Raw genomic sequence first — 20,903 nt, 5'->3', positions numbered from 1 at the left:
AAAAAGAGGAAAAGATCATCGAAATATAAAATTGATTTGTGTGAATAGTTGAAGAAAACAAGACTAGATCTTGTTAATAAATATGTTCTTAAGAAATCTGACATTAATATATGAGAAAATAAGTGAAGAATCAATATTTTGAAAAATAGGATTTTTAAAATCATAAAAAATGTAGATTTGAGTGTCCCAACTCTCAACGAGTTAGTTAGTGACACGATCAAAACCAAATGAAATAGTAGAGACATGTAATATTGTGGGTATTAGCTGTAAGGATTATTGTGCTCTCTTTGGACTATGGTTTAAGAATCTTAGATATAATAGGATAAGTGCATTTGGTTTGCCTTGATTACTTGCAATTTCAAATGCTAGGTCTACTATGAATTATAAGATTCCATAAATTTTTGGAGAGTATACATATATCAAAGAATGCTCTATGAAAAACTAAAAAGAAAAGTTGTCTTTGACCAACACATAGAGAAATATTTTGGTGGATCTTAGAAGAGAGAAATTGCAATGATTCATATGTACAAAGCGATTGTACAAGCATGTGGTGGTATTTTGAAGTTCGTGTTGAAGTTGTATGAAGTGCAAATTAAAAAAGAACACAAGATGGAAAGAAAACAATATATGCATTATAAACATGACATTGGAGTGCAATAATGGTTCATATGTACAAAGTGATTGTACAAGCATGTGGTGGTATTTTAAAGTTTGTGTTGAAGTTGTATGAAGTGCAAATTAAAAAAAGAAAACAAGATGGAAAGAAGACAATAAATGCATTATAAACATGACATTGGAGTACAATAATGGTAGGGAATAAGAATCAAAGCATAAGATTCAATCCAAGATGGAGATTTTGTGGATTAGCGTAGATCAATGGCAATGAAAATCATCAAACCTTGAAATGATTGTTCTCTTATACAAGTATTCCCAATATCATTAAGTCTCATAGTGGTGGAGAAATGCTGGTAGTTCATGGGTTTGGTAGTTTCAATGTAGAATGACATATGAGAACTATAAAATGTATGCTCGGAATCTGCAATGCAAGAAATGCAAAATATCCCTCCATGTATTTTATGTATGGAAACTAGAGGGTCAAAAGATTGGGGTACTTTGCTAGTAGTAAGAAGAGTCCCAACTAGAGAATCTATGAATGTGAGAAAATTCAAAAATGCAAAAGATATATGGGATCCCATTATTTGAGTTTGTGTTAGGAATGTTTATATTCGTACTTTACATGCACATATTAGAAGAATTGATAAGCTTCTCATTTCACAACTTGACTATGTATTTTCAATTAAGCCAATATCTTTGTCAAATGAGTGCATTGATAAATGTGAGGCTTTACTCTCGAAAAATGAATTCTATGGGGGTTAAGTTGGATTGCCAATACTTTCTTGAAAACAAAAGATGTGTTAACAAATGTCTCTATGGGAGGTTCAAAAGCCAGATGATTTCTAAGATAGGTAGATATGATGTGGGAGTGCTAGAGAGAGTTGTGTGATATCACGACAAATTTGACTAGCACACCACAAGTTGCATTTCTACGAATGGATGTTTGGAGACACCTTGATACCTTTCTAAAATAAGTAATTGAAACTAAAAATCACATTTGTAAGAGGGGGATTGAGGCACTTGTCCCATCGAACTAAGAGAGAATGGGCAATGCATTTGGCTAGATGGTTGTGAATTTGTCTCCTATTTTAAGAATATAGGATTATCTTAGCACATCTTCTAAGGATAAGAGCAAGTTTGATAAAGAAAAATCTAGTTATATGATGATGTGGTTTATTGTTGTACTAGATAAGATCTTTTAGTTCTCTTAGCTTTTATGACCTATTCAATCTAAGTTAGTCTCTTATAATCAAAGCCTATAGCAAGTGATAATTGAGAGATATTATAAGGAAATGCTATGGATTGAGGGTATGCATTGCATATTTTAAAGTCACTCTTATAGTCACACTCCCTAGATTTTCACTTTACTATTTTGAAGCAAACCACAAAGATATGTCAAAGTGCAAACCATGACAATCATATTCTTCTTTAGATCCTTGCATGAGTCTTGGACTTTGAATACCTTGAGATATTTTGAGTTTAAAGCTATATACAATTGCTTCATTATCTCTGAATTTAGAGATGAAAGACTTGACAATGGAAAAATCTTTGATATATATATACAAACTTGCCCTTGAGGTAACATATTGTGCATAACATACAATAATCCTACCTTGCGCGGTGTGATCAATATAGATAATCTTTGCAAATTCTTTATGAATGGCATGGAAAATACCACTTAAGCTCTTCATAAGTTGGCACTCGAAACTTTTTAATGAAAAGACATCTAAAACTTATAATCCAGTCTTTATTGCTTAATGTTTTTTTTTTCACATACATTATTCAACTTTGAACTTACATTGTATTTGCAAAGAAACGATGTAATCTATAGCGAATTCCTTATTTGTGATGATTTTTCAAGCCTTTGGATCAATGCAAGCTCAACCAATAAAAGAGTATGCACTTGTGAAGTAACTAAAAACCATAAAAACAAATCAACCATTCCAATGCTTTATCATGTTAAAAAATCTTAAAGTATTTAATATGTTGAGTGTGGGGAAGAAGATTAAAAATTAATTATTCAAGTAAGATAAGCATACTTCTCAAAGCATTCATGCAAGCTAGATCAAGGATTTGAGTGCACACAACTAGGTTACGTAAGATTAAATGACTATTTTTATGGTTACTTGAGTTTTCTCAACCAAAAGAAGATCTTAATGTACTGAATCTTTTCCTCTACTTTATCCATTTTTGACCAATCTCTTCTCTTTCTCAATGGAAAAATGAGAGGAAATAATGGTGGGATGCAAAGTCGATGTGATGAGAGAGAGAGAGAGAGAGAGAGAGAGAGAGAGAGAGAGAGAGAGAGAGAGAGAGAGAGAGAGAGAGAGAGAGAGAGAGAGAGAGAGAGAGAGAGAGAGAGAGAGAGAGAGAGAGAGAGAGAGAGAGAGAGAGAGAGAGAGAGAGAGAGAGAGAGAGAGAGAGAGAGAGAGAGAGAGAGAGAGAGAGGTTTTTGGTGGATAATACTTGTTACCCTCATTCTTTATTATCTTCACTTACATAAAACTATATAGTGTGCGCTAGTATGAGGGGTGCCCATTTTTCCTTTGGCCATTAGCTTATACCACAACCACCTCCCACCAATGTGCCTTAAAGTGAGAATAACAAGTCAAGGTCTACAAGGTTAGATTCCATATGAGCCTTGAGAAGCTCAATCCGCTTATTGTCAAGCACCTCCCTTATGAAGTGCCACTTCATCTCAATGTGCTTTGTTTTTTCATGAAAGATAGGATTTTGTGTCAACTAGATATCACAATGACTATCACAATGCATAATGGATATCTCACATGTAATATCCAAATCTCCTACTAGATGAGTAAGCCATATAGCTTCCTTGCATATCTCGATGGTTGCAACATACTCAACCTTAGTATGGTAGATTGACTTATGGCATTGCAATCAAGAGACCCATGTGACTACATCTTTTGTGATTATGAAGATAGTATCATGCCATTAGCTACCATCTATGCAAATTTGAAGTAAGGTCAAATGTTGTACAAAGAGTATGTAGCCTTCATGCCCTTGTGAGGAGAAATATTGTTGAGTTTGAATACCCTATTGCAACTCCCCACCTCTTTTAAGGTTGGATGACAAGCCCATTCACCACATACACAGCCAGTCTCACTATTGGGTGATGATATGTTGGGATTGAGTATTCCAAACAAACTATTTTACTACAAGCCACACAAATCACCCTCATTAATGGCCTTTACACATAAGGGAAGGAGGTCTTTAAATCGAGTAGAGCTATCAAGGTGAGGGATTTTGGAATCTTCATCTCATTTATAGGGTTATTGGGGGTCGCTCGATGTCTGAGTAGGTAAAAATGAGCGAAATCTCTCCCTCTCTCTCTAAGAAGACATAGCATCCTATTTGAGAGAGAGAGAGAGAGAGAGAGAGAGAGAGAGAGAGAGAGAGAGAGAGAGAGAGAGAGAGAGAGAGAGAGAGAGAGAGAGAGAGAGAGAGAGAGAGAGAGAGAGAGAGAGAGAGAGAGAGAGAGAGAGAGAGAGAGAGAGAGAGAGAGAGAGAGAGAGAGAGAGAGAGAGAGAGAGAGAGAGAGAGAGAGAGAGAGAGAGAGATGAATGATTAGTCTTTCTTCATTATGTATTAGATGAAGCATTGCTCAAACTACAATGTCCCTTCCACATTATGCAACTTAGTGTGGTGTATTTCAACTATGTTTTAGTTGAGTATAGTAATAAACTTTTGCATACAATCAATGAGTACATCAATTGTGCTATCAACAACGAGAAAGGAGGAGTCTACTTTATTGCCCAAATCAAGTTACTAAGTAGACCAATGGAAATTACAGGTCTAAACAACTTCTAAATAATGAAGATACTAAAACTTAGTACTACATGCCAAGTCTTATGAGCCATTGACAACTTGACATTGATGGAATGCATTGCTTGAAGGGTGTAGAGGCAAGATATGCAACTGAAGGTCATAAGTGCCACAACCCAGTGTTGTGAGGAAGCAAGATTCCATATCACAATAAATAGGATAATTGAATGTGGGAAAAGTCTATTCCATGATAAAAAGGAGTATCAAGTGCATTAGTATGCTATTTTTCAAAATGTAATTTAAAGTAAAAGAATACTCTATTCACTAATACAATCCACAAAACACAATGTTATGAAATTTATGTAAAAGGATGTTATCCACTAATAGAGTCCACAAAACATAATGTCATGATGTTTAGGTAGAAGGACGTTACTCTTTCAACTCGATGATGCAAATGTAGTTGACAACTCATCCATGGGAAAAAGTTTACGTACAATAAGTGAAAAGGATTTTGAGGAGTTTACTAGTGAAGACGCTATCAAGCTCACTAGTTATCACATCAATAAATCCTCTATATCACTTAAATGCTTTGCTAATTAACTATAGTGTCTACACTTGGGACATATTTTTGTATTCTTACTTCAATAGGAGGATTCTGACTGGAGTGTATCTGGACTAATTTTCTTTTCTTGATTAGGTTTACTTGGATATGATTAACCAATTTTTTTTATCATTGGCTCAAAAGTCACTCGAAAAATCTTGCTTGGTGTTTGGAAGGACTCATTGAAAGCTTTAGGACATTTCCTTCTTTCTTTAAATGCTAGCATGACTAATAAAAAAAAGGAAGAAAAGGATGATAAGATAAGAAGAGACACACACACACACACACACACACACACACACACACACACACACACACACACACACACACACACACACACACACACACACACACACACACACACACACACACACACACACACACACACACACACACACACACACACACACACACACACACACACACACACACACACACACACACACACACACACACACACACACACAATCTCACTCACCTAACTCTTGCTATGAATCTGTCTCAAACAAGGTATGGTGGTGGTAGTAGGAGGAGATGGTAAAAGGCTTGAACTCTCAAAATGCACATATAGAAGAATAAGTTCTCTATTATGTTTTGAACTTTTGATCCATAGGTTTTCTTTTGTCTAACCACCCTCAACCATTTGGCCCCTCTCTTGTCCACTTACGATGCTAGCCTTTAGCTTAGGCTTTTACAACTTGCCTATGTGATATTCAAATGCATGCACATGATTTTATATTTAGCTTGTCGGACTTAATAATGCATATGAGACTTGTAGGAAAATTAATTTTACAAGTAGTTTATACAACTTGCACTAAGTTTGATGCTCATATTTAGATTAAATATTTCTATTTCTTTCCAAAATTTTTAATCTGATTAGAAAATCCTAAGGGATAATCATGCAACTCAAAATATTTAGTCATAGCTATCTCTCACCTAGGGAACTCACATGCCAGATGGCCTTATGAATCTATCTACTACACATGCAATAGAGTGACTCAAGGCATGGATGTAGTGAATATATTTACCAACTTACCTTGTTGTTAATCTAGGCAAGTACGCTCCATGATCCACACCTTGCTCCTCGGTTGCTCCATGTGCTCATATCCAAATTTGCATGTGATTTGAAGAGGAAAGTATAAAGAAGAGGAGTGGAAGTAGAGTAAGAAAGCTTTACACACATCCCTCACTCTATCTAATGCACACTCACTCGGTCTTGCCTCTCACCATGAAAGGGAAGAATCGGAGAATAAAAATAGCAAGAGCTTCTCTCAACTAAGTCCCTAATTCTCACACTTGCTCTCTCCCTCTCATTCACTCTCACAATAGTATGAAGGGATAAGCAAGAATAAGGAGACTGCAAGTTTGCACACACATGAATAGTTTGTTTTATTCTTTTACATCTCTTTTATACATAACATCTAGGGTTTCTACTATTTTTTGGATGTCTAATCCACTCTTATGACCCTTGATTGGTCTTTATTTTATGTGCAACTGGGGATTCGAGGTGAGACTCAACTCCAAACTTAAATAATTTCAATTTGTATAGGGGCTCTCGATTTCACATTGAACACACTCCAACAATCACAATGTGTGACTGTCCTTCCCTTTATTCAAATGTCGTTGAAAGAATAAAGAATGAAGTGAGAGTGATGGATGCCCACCACTTTCTGCAAGGTACATATGTACGAGTAACTAATACACGGTGCAAGTACTATCAATGTAAATAGGTGGCTAGTCATATGTGTCTTTATCCCCAACAATCCCCCACTTAAAGACGAATGTGTCCCTAGTGAGGAGAGAACAAGAAAAAAGTGACAAAGTACAAGTGTACATAGAGGTATAATAGAATGATGGAAGATATAATGTCATTCAATCCCCACCAACTTCATATGGAAGGCAAAACACTCTGATGAGAGACTTTTTATGAGAATATTTGCAAGGTTATGGTCAGTTGAGATCTTGATAAGCTCAATGGACTCGTCCTCAATGAACTCTCTAATAAAGTGGTAACATATCTCAATGTGCTTCATCTTCACATGGAAGATTAGATTCTTGGTCAACTGAATAGCACTCATAGAATTTGAATGTAGTGTAAGGACCACATCAGTAATACCAAGGTCTACCACTAGACAGCTTAACCAAAGAGCCTCCTTGCAAGCCTCAGTGGCTACAACATCCTCTATCTCTGTAGTAGATAGGACATTGCATTTTTTCACCTTGGAAATCCAAGAAATAATAGCCCCCCAGCAATGATAAATACATAGCCAGAGGTGGGCTTTCTACTATGTGCATGTCCTGCATAATCAAAGTTGGTGTACCTCCATGACTCCTATATCCTGGTGGCCACCATAATAGATGCACATAACTAATGTACCCTTTATGTACATTAATTAAAGGTGGACTTCCTACTATGTGCATGTCCTGCATAATGAAAGTCAGTGTACCCCATGACTCCTATATCTTGGCCACCATAATAGATGCACATAGCTAATGTGCCCTTTACATACATTAGCTAGAGGTGGATTTCCTACTGTGTGGATGTCCTGCATAATCAAAGTCGGTGTACTCCACAAATCATATATCCTGGCCACCATAACAAATGCACATAACTAATGTGCCCTTTAGGTACCTCACAATACCCTTGATGTCATCCCAATGTTGTTGTCTGTGAGGTGTAGCCATATAGCATGCCATAACTCCCACTGCAAATGCTATATTAGGACAAGTGATTATTATGGCATATATCAAACTATCCACTACAAATGCATAAGGGATCTTGGCCATCTAGGCCTTCTGCTCCATTAGATTGTAGACAATCGGCTTGACTAACCTTCACATGAGAAGGTAAAGGACAACCAATAGGTTTAACATCATGCAGATGAAACGGCTCAAGGATCTTCTAGATATACTCCTTCTGTGACAAATAAAGGAGCCTCTTATAATGATAGCGTGTAATGCACATCCCAAGAATATGTGAGGCATGTCCCATGTCCTTCATCTCAAAGCTCTTCTTGAGATGACCTTTCAAGGCATCAAGTCATCATGAGAGCACTCCCAGCAATCAACACATCATCCACTTAGAGTATCAAAATCATAAGACCACATCATGAGACTTCTTTATGTATAAACATAGATCCATATCACTATGGGAATATCTATGTGAAGGCATAAAATTATCAAACTTGTGGTACCATTCCCTAGGTACCTACTTAAGATAATAAAAACTTTTCTCAATTTGCACACTAGATGTTCTGTGCTAGGGTCTGTAAAGTCCTTATGCTGCTCCATGTAGATCTCATCATGCAAGTCTCCATGAAGAAAAGTCATCTTAACATCCATTTGATAAAGATTTTCACAATAAGAGAAAAGACTTTCATCATGGCTAGTCATCTTCACAATAAAAGAAAAGACTTCATGAAAGTCCACACCATGCTCCTGCTTGAAACCCTTAGCAACCAATTTAGCCTTGTATGTTGGTTTGGGACATCCAAGGTACTTTTCAACTAGTACACCCACTTGTATGGCAAAGCATGCTTTCCACTAGGCAAAGGAACTAAATCCCATGTACGATTTTTGTGTAGTGAGTCTTACTCCGATTGCATGGCTCTCTCTCAAGAGTGATTATTACCTCTACACATGGCCTCATCATAAGTAAGAGGCTCACCAATATCTTTTACCATAACATAATCCATAGAGTGTGCAAACCGCTCAAGCCATCGTCTACCTCTACTAGAGCGCCTCAAAAAAGGCTAACACTGTTTAGTTGGCTGTACAGTAGTAGGAGGCTCCTCCTGAAATATCACCCTATGTACCTTAGCCATATGCTCAAGTTGATTATGCATTTTCTCCTTATGAAAAATAGCATCATGGCTGTAGATAATCTTCTAAAATCCCATAGGCGATAGCCCATCTCATCTACATCTCCATAATCAAGAAATATGAATTTCACAAACTTAGAATCTAGCTTATTACACTTATCCTTGGGAACATGGCTGAAAGTCTCACAACCAAAGACATGCAAATGAGTATATGATGGAGGTTTTCTACACCATACCTCTTCTACAACCTAATAGTCAAAAGCATTGCATGGAGACCTATTTATCAAATGTAAGGTAGTAGTAATTGTATTAGCCCAAAAAGATTGTGGTAAGCCTTCCTAACTAAGTATACTATGGACTTACTCTTAAATGGTCCTATTCATGCACTCAACCATATCATTCTAGAGTGGGGTGTACGAGGTAGTTAACTGATGCTTAATATCCCTTTTGTCACAAAATTGTTTAATGGCTTTAGAGACATACTTACCCCCATTATCTGACCTTAGGTATTTCAACTTGGACCTAGACTGGTTCTCCGGCAAGAGCAAGCCAATACTGAAATGTAGCCAAGGCTTTTGATCTTTGTTTAATAGGGTATGCCTAGACATTATGTGTATAATCATCAATAAATGTAATTATTTACTTCACACCACCTAATGACTTGCAGGGCATGGAACCACATACATCCAAATAAACAAGAGCCAAAGGCACACCCATGTGTGTCATACCGGACTTTTTATGTGTATTACATGTCTTCTTGCGATATATATGCAATGATCATAGGACTCAAAACACTTATAGTCAAGGGGCAAAAGATATTGCAAGCGGGTAAGCATTTTCATTCCTTTCAAAGACGTGTGCCCAAGGAAATTATGCCAAAGAGATACATGTGGAATTGAATCCACTACCAAAACATGGTCAATTGATCCAAATACAAGAAAAGGGTAGAAAGTATTAGACTTAGCACCACTACGTGCAATAACAAGATTTCCATGGGTAATCTTCCATGAGGAATCACCAAAATAGATAATATAACTTGCATCATCCCAAGTGCTTATAGAGATAAGGCTCTTCATGAGAGTCGATACATGATGCACATCATGAAGAGTGAACATGCTATCTAAACTAAGGGTTTGACACGAATATCAACTATCTCTAATGCTAGGTCATTACATAAGTGGACAGATCTAGTCATACTATGATAGGAGTGAAACTACTCTCTATGAAGGGTCACATGAAAGGAAGCCCTTGAATCTATCAACCAACATTGAGTATATCATGACAAGGCATCAACTATCTATAAAGTATCAAGAGAAGAAGCTCATCATCAAAATCAGTTTGCACGATATTAATGTCTTTAATCTTAATGCTATGGACTTGCTAGGGATAATGCTATGATCGTCATTTTTATCTTATACTTCACTCTTACCCTTGTGCTTATCCTCATGTATTTTATGGCACTATGGTCAAATATTTCATACTTTCCCACAATTTTGACAAGTCAATGAGGACTTACGACTATGATACTTATTGTGAGGCAGTCCATGTGACTGAGAATGAGACAACTGAGAATCTCTCCCACTATGGTCATTATTGTTTCTACCATTATTGCCTCTAACTGTCAAAGAATGAGGGGTGTGGGAAGCATTGTCTTTTTTTTTTGTAAGCCTATTCATTTAAGACTTCTTAGTAGGCATGTTTACACACATAGCAATACAAAATGTATCCCATGATTCAGATAGTGTAACCAAGAGGAACAAGAGAGGGAGGTCACCCTTGATTTCAATCCCTTGCGAAGACAAATGATTGAGAGTGGAATGAAATTCATTTAAGTGGGATGATATGGAAATGCCCTTCTTCATGCAGAGGCCCATGAGTTGCTTCGACCAATGCATTTGAGAAGTAGGGCTCTACTTGCTAGAGACATTGTGAATCTTATCCCATAAGTCCCATGTGGACTGTCCATCAAAGACAACATTATCGAAACCTTGCTTAGAGGGGGATAAAACGATCGTGGACTTACATAGCTAATCCCATTTAGCCCAATTATCTACATCAATATGCATTGGCTTGACATCCTCATGTTTCAAATGCTTAATTTGCATTTTCTACATCCAAACTTACCATATTTGGGCCTTTCGATAGCTGTAGTTGGTGCCATCCAACTTGTTAATATTAAAGATAACATTGTCATGAGAACTACCAAGTATAATGGGAGCAAGAAAGTGCACAGAAAGGGTAAAGTAGCCTATTGTAATTAACCATACATGCAAAAGAGGCATAGCCTTCATGCACAGGATAGGTCTCAAGGTAACTGAAGAGAACTACCATATGCATAACCCACTCACCAAGGTTCAATACATAACTTAGAAGCATATAAATACCACTGACAACACTTTGACAGACATAAGTGCTAGGTGCAAGACAAAATATCAAATCAGCACACAATAGGGTAGCTACATCCAATGAGTATGAGGAGAGCATGCACATGTCACAATGAGTCCCACTGTCTCACTATAATAAGATCAAGCTTAACTGCATAACCGAATGCTTTGTAGGACATCCAAGTATCAAGTAGTAGCTCCCATTCGAATAAAAGTTAGATGCTAGATAAGTAAGCAAAGCTCAAAACCTCATGTGAGTAGCATACATACATCCAATATCCATAAAGCATACATCTGGTAGTATAAAAGTCAATATGTACTTTTCGAGCCTGTAATAGCAAGGACAGAAGCAATGGAAGCATTAAAAAAAGGTGCCAAAGCATCCCATGTGGCTCAAAATGGAGCCTCAAAACCTCATGTAAGTAGCATCCATACATCCAAGAGCCATAGAGCATACATCTGGTAGCATAAAAGCCAATATGTACTCTTCAAGCCCATAACAGTAAGGACAAAAGCAATGGAAGCATAAAACCAAGGTGCCAAAGTATCCAATTTGGCTCAAAACAGAGCCTCAAATGTCACCATAGACATGTCCAAGCCTATACATCAATGCCAAGTATGTACATTAGCATTTGTTGGACCCAAGAAGCACATAAGCCTTTAATGCATAAAGCTTTCAAGTGAAATACTTGATGTCCACTATATTTACAAGAAAGAACCTTACTTCAAACTGAGTAAAGGAAGCTTAAACCTATCCAAGAAGCATCTCAAGGCATGTATCAAGCATCCTAGTATCAATGCATAGGTGTATGAGCATCAATCAAGCTCCAACAGGGAAGTAATCATTACTCTTGTTTGTACTATAACAAACTATGTTGAATGTACAGACAATGGCTAAGGCATGCACTTGCAAAAGAAGTTCCAATGGGTTCCAAACTATCTTGAATGTACAACAATGGCCGAGGCATGCACTTGCAAAAGAGGCTCCAATGGGTCCCAAAAAATTCAGTGAGAGGTGCTAAACCTTTGTTAGATGTTGTAGCAGCTACAAGAGGTGACAATGTCTGTGGTAGAGACATGAGTTGGAAAACTGACACAAATCATGTTGATGATGTTGCTAGTCCTAGTGCTTGCAATGATTTCTATTGAGCACTTACTGAGGCTCAAGCAAGGGTACCCAAGCTTTGGAACAAGCCTCAAGTGGAGGGAGCAATCGGGGAAGAAGTGAGAGCAAGATTCATACCTTGTAAAAAAAATGGATTGAACTACCATGGAACCTTCAAATCGAATATTTTTCTTAGATTGAAACAAACTTAAGGGAAGAGCTCCTCAATGCTAGTGCAATGGCTCTGAGACCAGTTGAAGGGAGTAAGACCTAAAGTGGAAGCATGGAGAAAAAGCAAGAGCTATGGAGGAAGAAACGAAAGAGAGAGAGAGAGAGAGAGAGAGAGAGAGAAGATGTGGGAACTCCAATAGTCACAATGTGTGACCAACCTTTCCTTTATTTCAAAAAGGAAAAGCACATACAAGCAATCCTCAAACCTATCCCCAATATTTAATGTGCAAACATGACTATACAATAACCACTTCTTGTTATAACCAATTGGTTTTAATGTAGCACTACCCTCCCCTCCAGTCTCACTAACATTGACACAATCATTCCATGTTCTCTACTCTCCCACCCAATCATAAAAGCATCAAAGGCTATCGTGCACGAGAGAATAAAAACAACACAATCAAGTAGGCATACCTCAAATTGAATGGTGGTTATTATTTTGCAATTCTCTTTCTTCCTTTTGTAATGAAATCGTTCCTTTTTCAATTCTTATCACAATATATCAATATTCCCTTTCCTTTCTATTCAAAATAATTCTTATTTCTATGTGTTATGCATTCTCATGAAACACTTTGTAATAAAATCATTTTACTCATAAAAACAAAATCCAAGCACCCAATTGTCGACTAAACAACAAACAAAAATAAATACTCATGTGTTTTGGAGCCATCACTTGCCTCCTATTCCGCATCAAGAAGGAATCACGTCCTCTCAACTCTACCTCACCATGAAAGGTAGAGTAAATGAGATTCACACACGTCTCACACACACACTCAATCCGCCTCTCACCATGAAAGGGAAGATTAGGAGAAGAACAATAGCAAGAGCCTCTCTCAACTAAGTCCCACACTCTCACACTCGCTCTCTCCCTCTTCTTCACTCGCATAGTAAGAAATAAGGAGACCACACATTTGCACGCACATGAAAAGCTCGTTTCATTCTTTTATCTCTTTCATACATGTCATTTAGGGTTTCTACTTTTTTTTGGGCATTGAGCCCACTTTTGTGGCCCTTTGACCCGCCTTTACTCTAGTGCATCTTGGGATTCAAGTGAGACTCAAGTCCAAACTAAAATAATTATAATTTGCACGAGAGCACACCCGAGTGAGTCCAACTCTTAATTTCACATTAAACATGACATCCTTAAAAAGAAAAGTATAATTAGTTTCTTGAATGAAATTGCAACAATTGTATTGAAAAAATTCATTTGAGTAAGGTTCAACTGTCCCTCCTTGCATATCAATATTATGGTTGTTGAATGTAATGAGACAATCCATTTGCATCTTTAGTTCTCTTATTCTTTTCAAGTTGTGCATGTTTGGGAGATGTTTGAATTCACACAAAATCCAACTCTACCAAACTTGGGATCATTGAAGAGGCGTTTGGGATTTCCTCCTACAAATTCTTACAACAATCAAGAGATTTTAAAGATGATGGTCTCATACAAAGAACTGAAATTATAAGGGGAGATAAAACATATACAGTTGGTAAATGTATACCAAGAGCACAATTTTCTCAAAATCCAAAAAATTCCTCGTGTGATAATCACCTAGCTTTAGCAATCACCAACATGACAATTGGGGAATTGGATTGTTTAGTACTAGTAGCTAGTAGTTCGAGATTGGCAAATTGCTAATAATGATGTTTTTGAGTTCAAGTGCAACCAATGTAGTTCTAATGTCCAATTTAGTGCCCAGTCTAGCTTTAAGAGTTAGCTTTCACCTAGCCACTAATAAGCACAAGGTCCTCATGGGGAGCATGAGCAATCATATACACCTTGTGCTTCATCTCTCTCACACTTGTTGTTTCATATTTCTTCTCTTAATAAGCTCCCTTATTTCATTCTTGACATGAAGAGTGAGCTTGGCTCTTAGTGGAGGAGTTTTGGTGGGCTTAGCTAAGTGTCAATCAAGATTGAGCAAATATTGAGTAGCGGATCTTTCAATTGTACTTACATAAGAGGACAATTTGCTATCTCAAGAAGCTTAAGATGCTAAACGTTAGATGTATGGATTTGTTTATATATTGTATCTATCAACATTTTTCCAATCTATTTTAATATTTAGGTTCCCTATTTTTGGCACACTAAAACACTTTGAATGGCATTCATGTTTGGTCTATTTATGAGGCTATGCACTCTTTTTGTTTGTCATTTGTGTTGGTTCCTCAACTAATCAAGGTATAGCATAGACTTTGATTGTGACCAAGTAGACCTAATATAGTAAGCAATTCCCCAATGCAAACCCTAATTTTCATTATTGCAAACCAACTCAATGTTTGCATTGATTCTACAATGAATACTCTTCATACTTGTGCCAACTTTACTTGGTGCATTTGCCCATCACACAACACCCCAATGCAAACCCTTATATTTGTTATTGCAAATCAACTCCAAGTTTGCATTGATTTCACATTGCAATCTCTTCATACTCCTACCAACTTTGCCTAGTGTATTTGCCCATAGTTTCTCACATTAATAGTGGCATTTGACATGATAGAAGTGTCCCAAAACTGAGTCAAGCAATCTATCACATGCCAACATGCATCATAAACTTGCACAAAAACCTTAACTATGATAACATGAGACAATTTTAATGGATTAGAAACATAGAAAAGAGTGACAAACAATGCTTGCTAAGTAAGAATAAGGAATAATGCAAAACATGTCAAATGAGGCATTGCACGCACACACGCACACACACACAGTGACTCTGTGTGTGTGTGTGCGCGCGCCCATGTAGATGTATGCCTTCATGCATTTGTGTTGGGCATGTGCATGTCATAGATAAAAGCTTTGAGACATAATGAGTGAATTTTTCAAAAGAAAATGGAAGATTGATATATGAATACATTGGGCACAAGGATCACAATCTTAGAGCCCAATTGCATCTCAAGGACTACAGGGCTAACAAGGATATTGATGGGGTTAAGGCTTCCATGTAGCCACCACACTTGAGAGGGGATGCTAGTAGGGGCAAATGGGGGTTACTATAACCTTGCTCCCCTTAGCAAAAAGGGTGCCACTTGAGTGCTAGGGAGTAGGGTTTACTCACACCCACTAGCCTTGGGTGGGACCAAGCCCTTATACACATTGCACAAAAATTATACATATATAGCACATTAATATTCTTTACAATTTGACATATAATACAACGGTGAAATGAATATGATTGCATGTAAGCTATACAAGTTTTTAAAAAGAATGTGAACGCACAACTATGTTATGGAAGAGAAATATTTACCACCTCAAAAGAGAGAAATCTGAGCTTTTAATAGCTCTAGCGACTACCTTGTACATGTATTGAGCTATACAAGTTAGTTTGATAGTGTAGAACTCAAAAGCAAAGAAACTTCTAGACCTTAATTGAACAACTTTAGCATATTAAAAATATCCCAATTTCAATATATTTCTCACAAAAGACAATTGATTAAACTATAGTTTGTGCCATGTTCCTAGCGGGGAACTGTGGTTGCGTTAAAATCAACATGGCGAGAAGGGAGAAAGAATCTCTCTTGAAGGAAGTACTCTATTAGGGAATGTGGTGAGCCCATTAAGCAATTCATTAAGTAAATATTAGCATCATATTATACAAAATAAGGTGCATAAGATATGGAGAAGCTAGCCTCTCCAATTCAAAGTGGGGGTGTACATGTTGGGCCTTAATAAGCCCTTTCAGGCCTACTGTTCAAGGGTGAAGATTTTAAACCATAAATTCACGCTAAGCATCTCCGCAACCGAGCTGCAAAGGCACCATCCATGCTGTGTTTGTGTGGGAAGGATGAGAAGTAACCATCCTTTGTGACAAACTGCTGTGGCACAAACGGCTCAACTGACTCCAACGTGAAATCCTGCAGCAGGCACCCATGTACACACGGCATGACACCCTCCCTCTCTCTCTCTCTCTCTCTCTCTCCCCACCGGCCTCCCGCCACACAGGCCTCATTGGACACCCGTAACGTGAGCCAGCCATCACAGTACTCTGATTTGGATACCTTATCTTGTATGTTACAATCGCTTACTAGAATAACATTATTGAATGACGTCCACGGTAGAGTAGAATAGATTATAGCATCCATCAATGCGCCCCCAACGCAAAAAACAAAAAAAGAATGTCTAGACCTGCTTAGAAGGCAGTAGGTCCTCAAAACTGTGGTGTCTGTGGCTGACACGAGTCATCCTGGTTCTAAGAGGTAGGCAGGTCAATCGGGAGATGATAGAGCTGAATTTTGGCATGTTGTAAACGTAGCTGTTACTGCTTGTTCCTCTGTAGTTGGGGTTGGATGGGAAATCTAATTTTTGGAAGTGTCCAATTGGACTTTGAGAAATGCGGTGAATTGAGATCTGCTGTTTTTCCTGGGTTTGACAGTTCATTAGGTTAGTAGAGCTGTTTCTTGAGCAACTATCCAGTTTTCCAAAATCCCTCGTATTGAAGATCGTTAAGCTACAGATTCACGCTTCCCTCAGGCATAAGCAGCTGTGGGCACGGAAGGAGGGGTGCAGGGATGTGATGGAGGGAGGTATCTAGCGTGAGGTGGAGGGAGCCTGTACGGCATGAAGCTGAGGCAACAGGTGAGACGATTATCAATAGTAAAGAGGCTGCCATGACTCCAAGCTGCAAGCCGCTAGCGGCAATACCCTAGGAGCAAGCAAACATACGAAAATAGCAGAGAACTAGCTACAGAAATGCACTAAAATGTGGACAAGTAGCCATGATTTCCCGGGAACAGATATAGAACAAGCTAATGCACCTAGGGGAAAGAAACAATGTTCGTCAATTCAAAGAACAACCAAGTCCACATTCCCTGCAATGAAAAGCAAAATCTCCACAATATTGTGAAAAGAGAAACAGGCTGTGAGTTTTCCACGGCAACTTATCACATTCAGAGATATGCTCCTTATTTAAAACCAGATATTCTTTTTCAAATGAGGCATATTCTGTAAAGACATAGCTTCCAAGGGGTTTACCAGGTGGTGTTTCAGGAAATTAGAGACACACTGCTCATTTTCTTCTGGCTCAATTGAGCAAGTGCTGTATACAATGACACCACCTGGCTTCACAAAACTGTTCATGGAATACAAACTTCATCAAACTAGTAGAGAGCTAAGATATCATGTGTCTTACAGCTTTACAATTGAAGCTTCCAAAAATATACCTGGCAGCTGCATTGAGCAACTCTTGCTGCAAACTCTGCAACTCAAATATCTGATCGAGACCTTTTCTCCAGCGCAAATCTGCCCGCTGATGTTTATTGCAAGAAGGAAAGAAAATACAAGAAGGAAAGAAAATATTAACTGCTTGAAGAATTAGGTTGACATCCTTTTGAATCAATTCACTGTTGCATCATGCATGCACTCTTGTAGAAAGACATTCAATCATTGAGAAAACAAGCAGCATAATTACGTCACCAAGATACCCAACCCTATCTCAAATAATCCCTTCCCTTCTCATGGTTCAGCAAAGTACACGTATTTAGAGAGAGAACACATTGAAGGCCCTGGGTTTTTTTTCTTGATGGTACGTTCTGCAAAATAAAAATTACCATTTCATTCAGCTCATCATCAATGTCTTGACTAGACAAGCTTTTGACCCCGACAAAACACTATCATGAACTTCATGCCTGACAACGGCATCATATAATATCAGGGCATGTCTCCATCTCCAATAGACCTTCCACAAAACCTCCAGCATATGCTATGAGCTCCATAGTCAATCCATTCCCTTCAATAGAAACCATAGGATATGAGGAAATGCGAGGGGAATTTCTTGCACTATAAGGAGCCAAGCCCTTTTCTTATCCGTTGTGAATTTGTATAATGCAGCTACCCATTAGAGAAATCATTCATCCTAGGATTTCAAGAACTGATGCCTAAATGATAAGGGTGTCTTAGCTAGAACCATAATGAAGCAATGGAACAGGCAGTACTTTTTTTCCCAATGAGGTCTGTTTTGCACAATTGGGAGCCAAGACCTTTTCCTCTTGATTGTGGCATTTCCCTCCCCTTATTTGTATGATGCAATGCACTCGACATGTCAGCCAGCAGCAATAGCATGATCATAGGCAAGTGGAAGGGAGAAGAGTTGTATCTAGAGAGATGTCACGAGGGCACATATTTTTATGGCTTTGCTTTGGCATAATTAAGTTGTGCACATGTGAAGTGCAAGTTAATAGGTGACAGGTCCAAAACCTAAGTAATGCGGTGGGGGACATTGGCAAAAGTTGTGACAAGTTATGCTAGACAGGTGCTTGTGGTTTTGGTCTAAAGCATTAGATGAGCCTTGGAAAAGACTTGTGGTGTTTAATTTCCAGCCAATAATTATTGCTGGAAATTAAGTCTAGAGGGTGAGTTCCACATACAGGGGCTGTTGGGGGCTGGTGGAGGTGGAGGGAAGGCCAAACACATACTGAAATTTCCAGCCCAAAAAACTGTCATAATTCACTAAAATGAATCAACTGCTGTCAAAACCACATGGGATGTGTCAATATTAAACCAAAATTATTGTACTCAACAAAGATAGTAAAGCATAAACTGAGCATAAACCGTGCTTGTACTCTCAGTGCAATCACATAACACTGCTGCTGAGCAAATCTTAGCTGAAAACCACTGATTTCCAAAAGAGGAGTGGAAGTGCTATCTCCCCCGGGGGTACTCTAGACCTCTTGCATTGCTGAACCTGAAGGACCCGGATCTAAAGTCAGCTCAATCTGAAATGCATTAAGGCGCTTCATTATGCCAAAGCTAAGCAAAAAAATATGTCCCCATGACAAGACTAGAACAAAAGAGGCCCTGAGACCTTGAGTGAGGACTAGATAGAGTTAATGGTATGCAAATAGTTGTCCTTGCCACCATCTACAGTTGACCTGAAACTGTAGATGGTAATGTTGCATCCTGAAACTCCAACTTTGATAGTTCGGTCTTGTCAGCTTCTGTATGAGCAGAAGAGAGAACAAACTCATACAGTACTTTGGCTCTATGGATTAGAACACGTTTCTAATTCTTTCGACAAGAAAAAAAAGATTAAAACCTAGCCTTAGGTATCCCTAAGGGGTTAACCACTTCACCTTTTTGTGAGTCTTGCATTCTTATAAAAGCTAAGGATTTTTTCATATTCCATTCCAAAAACTAGCATAAACTCATATATTCCATTATATATGGATCAATGTCTACTCCTTCCCTTCTAGGACCCAAAAAGTTCATGGAAACCAACTAGAATGAAGATTAAAAGCCTAAGGTCAAATCATGGTGGCAAATACTCATCTTTGGAATTCGAAGTGTAACTTCAAGCTTGTCATCCACCATGAGTACGCAATACCATATCATCCTCAGAAAAATGGTATTTCAGACAAAGAAACCACACGCTCATGAATGTGTTTAGGTCTATGCCAACTTTGGCAAGCTTGCCACACACCTACTAGGAAGAAGCAGAAGCTACAACTTGCTACCTGCAAAATCAAGTCACCACCAAGGAAACCAAGGATACACCTCCTTAAAACATGTGGTTTGGTTCTCCTCCCAATCTCTCACATTTAAAAGAAATTTTTGGCTCACCTACTTACATTTTTCCATTGTGTTCCACAAAAACTGAAAGAATGTACCCCATACTTACCTACTGTTGGTGACCCTGCGCCTTGTGTATCATCTCTAGACAACCCTTTATTGGGTGCTCCAAAGATGTAAGATCCTAGTGATGTCATGTACACTGATTGCACCCATTCATGGGATTCCCTACACCATGTCCATGAGTTTCCAATCTACTTTCCACAAGAACAACCCTCTCCTAACATGGTAGCACAAACAAGGGCTTCCTCTACATTGGCAACTTCACTTCCATACAGCACGGAACCATCCCCTTCACTTGAAATATTTAACTCTTACTCTGCAAAAATTCCCTCTCCACCCAATTCAATTTTTTTTCTAGTTTCTACACAGAATAGATTTAAGAAAAGCCATTGTCTCAAGTTCCACCAAATCTCTCTTTCCAAACGACGTATGCAACTATCCTTTGGAGATTCCATCCAACCCCCTAAAAATCTCAATGCAAGCCCATGTACCAACCATATTCCCATCCCCTACCTTGTCATCAAGTGCTTCAAACACCTCAACCCCCAATCATTGGGAGTTATCCCACACAAATCTCCCCAATCATCAGGTGCTTCAAACACCTCAACCCCCCCAATCATTGGGAGTCATCCCACACAAATTCCCACATGTTCTGTCAATGGCCACCAAGTTGTCAAAAGTCACCCCACAATCATTAGGGACCCCATCCCTTGGATCACTCTTCCCATAAGGTCTCCCCTTCCTCAAAGGTCGCTCATCGTGCTAATGGCCATCAATGTATTTCACTATACATATCATGCTT

At 38.3% G+C, this 20,903-nt stretch overlaps 1 protein-coding gene across 2 annotated transcripts in view; it reads right to left on the bottom strand.

The window, feature by feature from the left end:
* Positions 1 to 15,929: 15,929 nt before the first annotated feature.
* Positions 15,930 to 20,903, bottom strand: part of LOC148035522 (NOL1/NOP2/sun family protein / antitermination NusB domain-containing protein) — a 139,654-nt gene continuing 134,680 nt past the window's right edge. The window contains exons 14-16 of one of the 2 annotated variants that reach the window (XM_087677476.1): positions 17,695 to 17,780; positions 17,507 to 17,570; positions 15,930 to 16,389 (exon numbers count right to left, since the gene is read on the bottom strand). In XM_087677476.1, coding sequence (XP_087533602.1) covers positions 16,255 to 16,389; positions 17,507 to 17,570; positions 17,695 to 17,780 — 285 coding nt within the window. In that variant the 3' untranslated portion in view covers positions 15,930 to 16,254. Of the gene's footprint in view, positions 16,390 to 17,506; positions 17,604 to 17,694; positions 17,781 to 20,903 lie in introns of both variants that reach the window. The other variant, XM_087677475.1, reaches the window with a different exon arrangement.

This window comes from Lygodium microphyllum, chromosome 5 (assembly GCF_053477565.2).
Source record: "Lygodium microphyllum isolate KBCC chromosome 5, Lygodium_microphyllum_v1.1.10, whole genome shotgun sequence".
NCBI lineage: Eukaryota > Viridiplantae > Streptophyta > Polypodiopsida > Schizaeales > Lygodiaceae > Lygodium > Lygodium microphyllum.
This window is presented reverse-complemented; position numbering and strand designations above follow the sequence as displayed.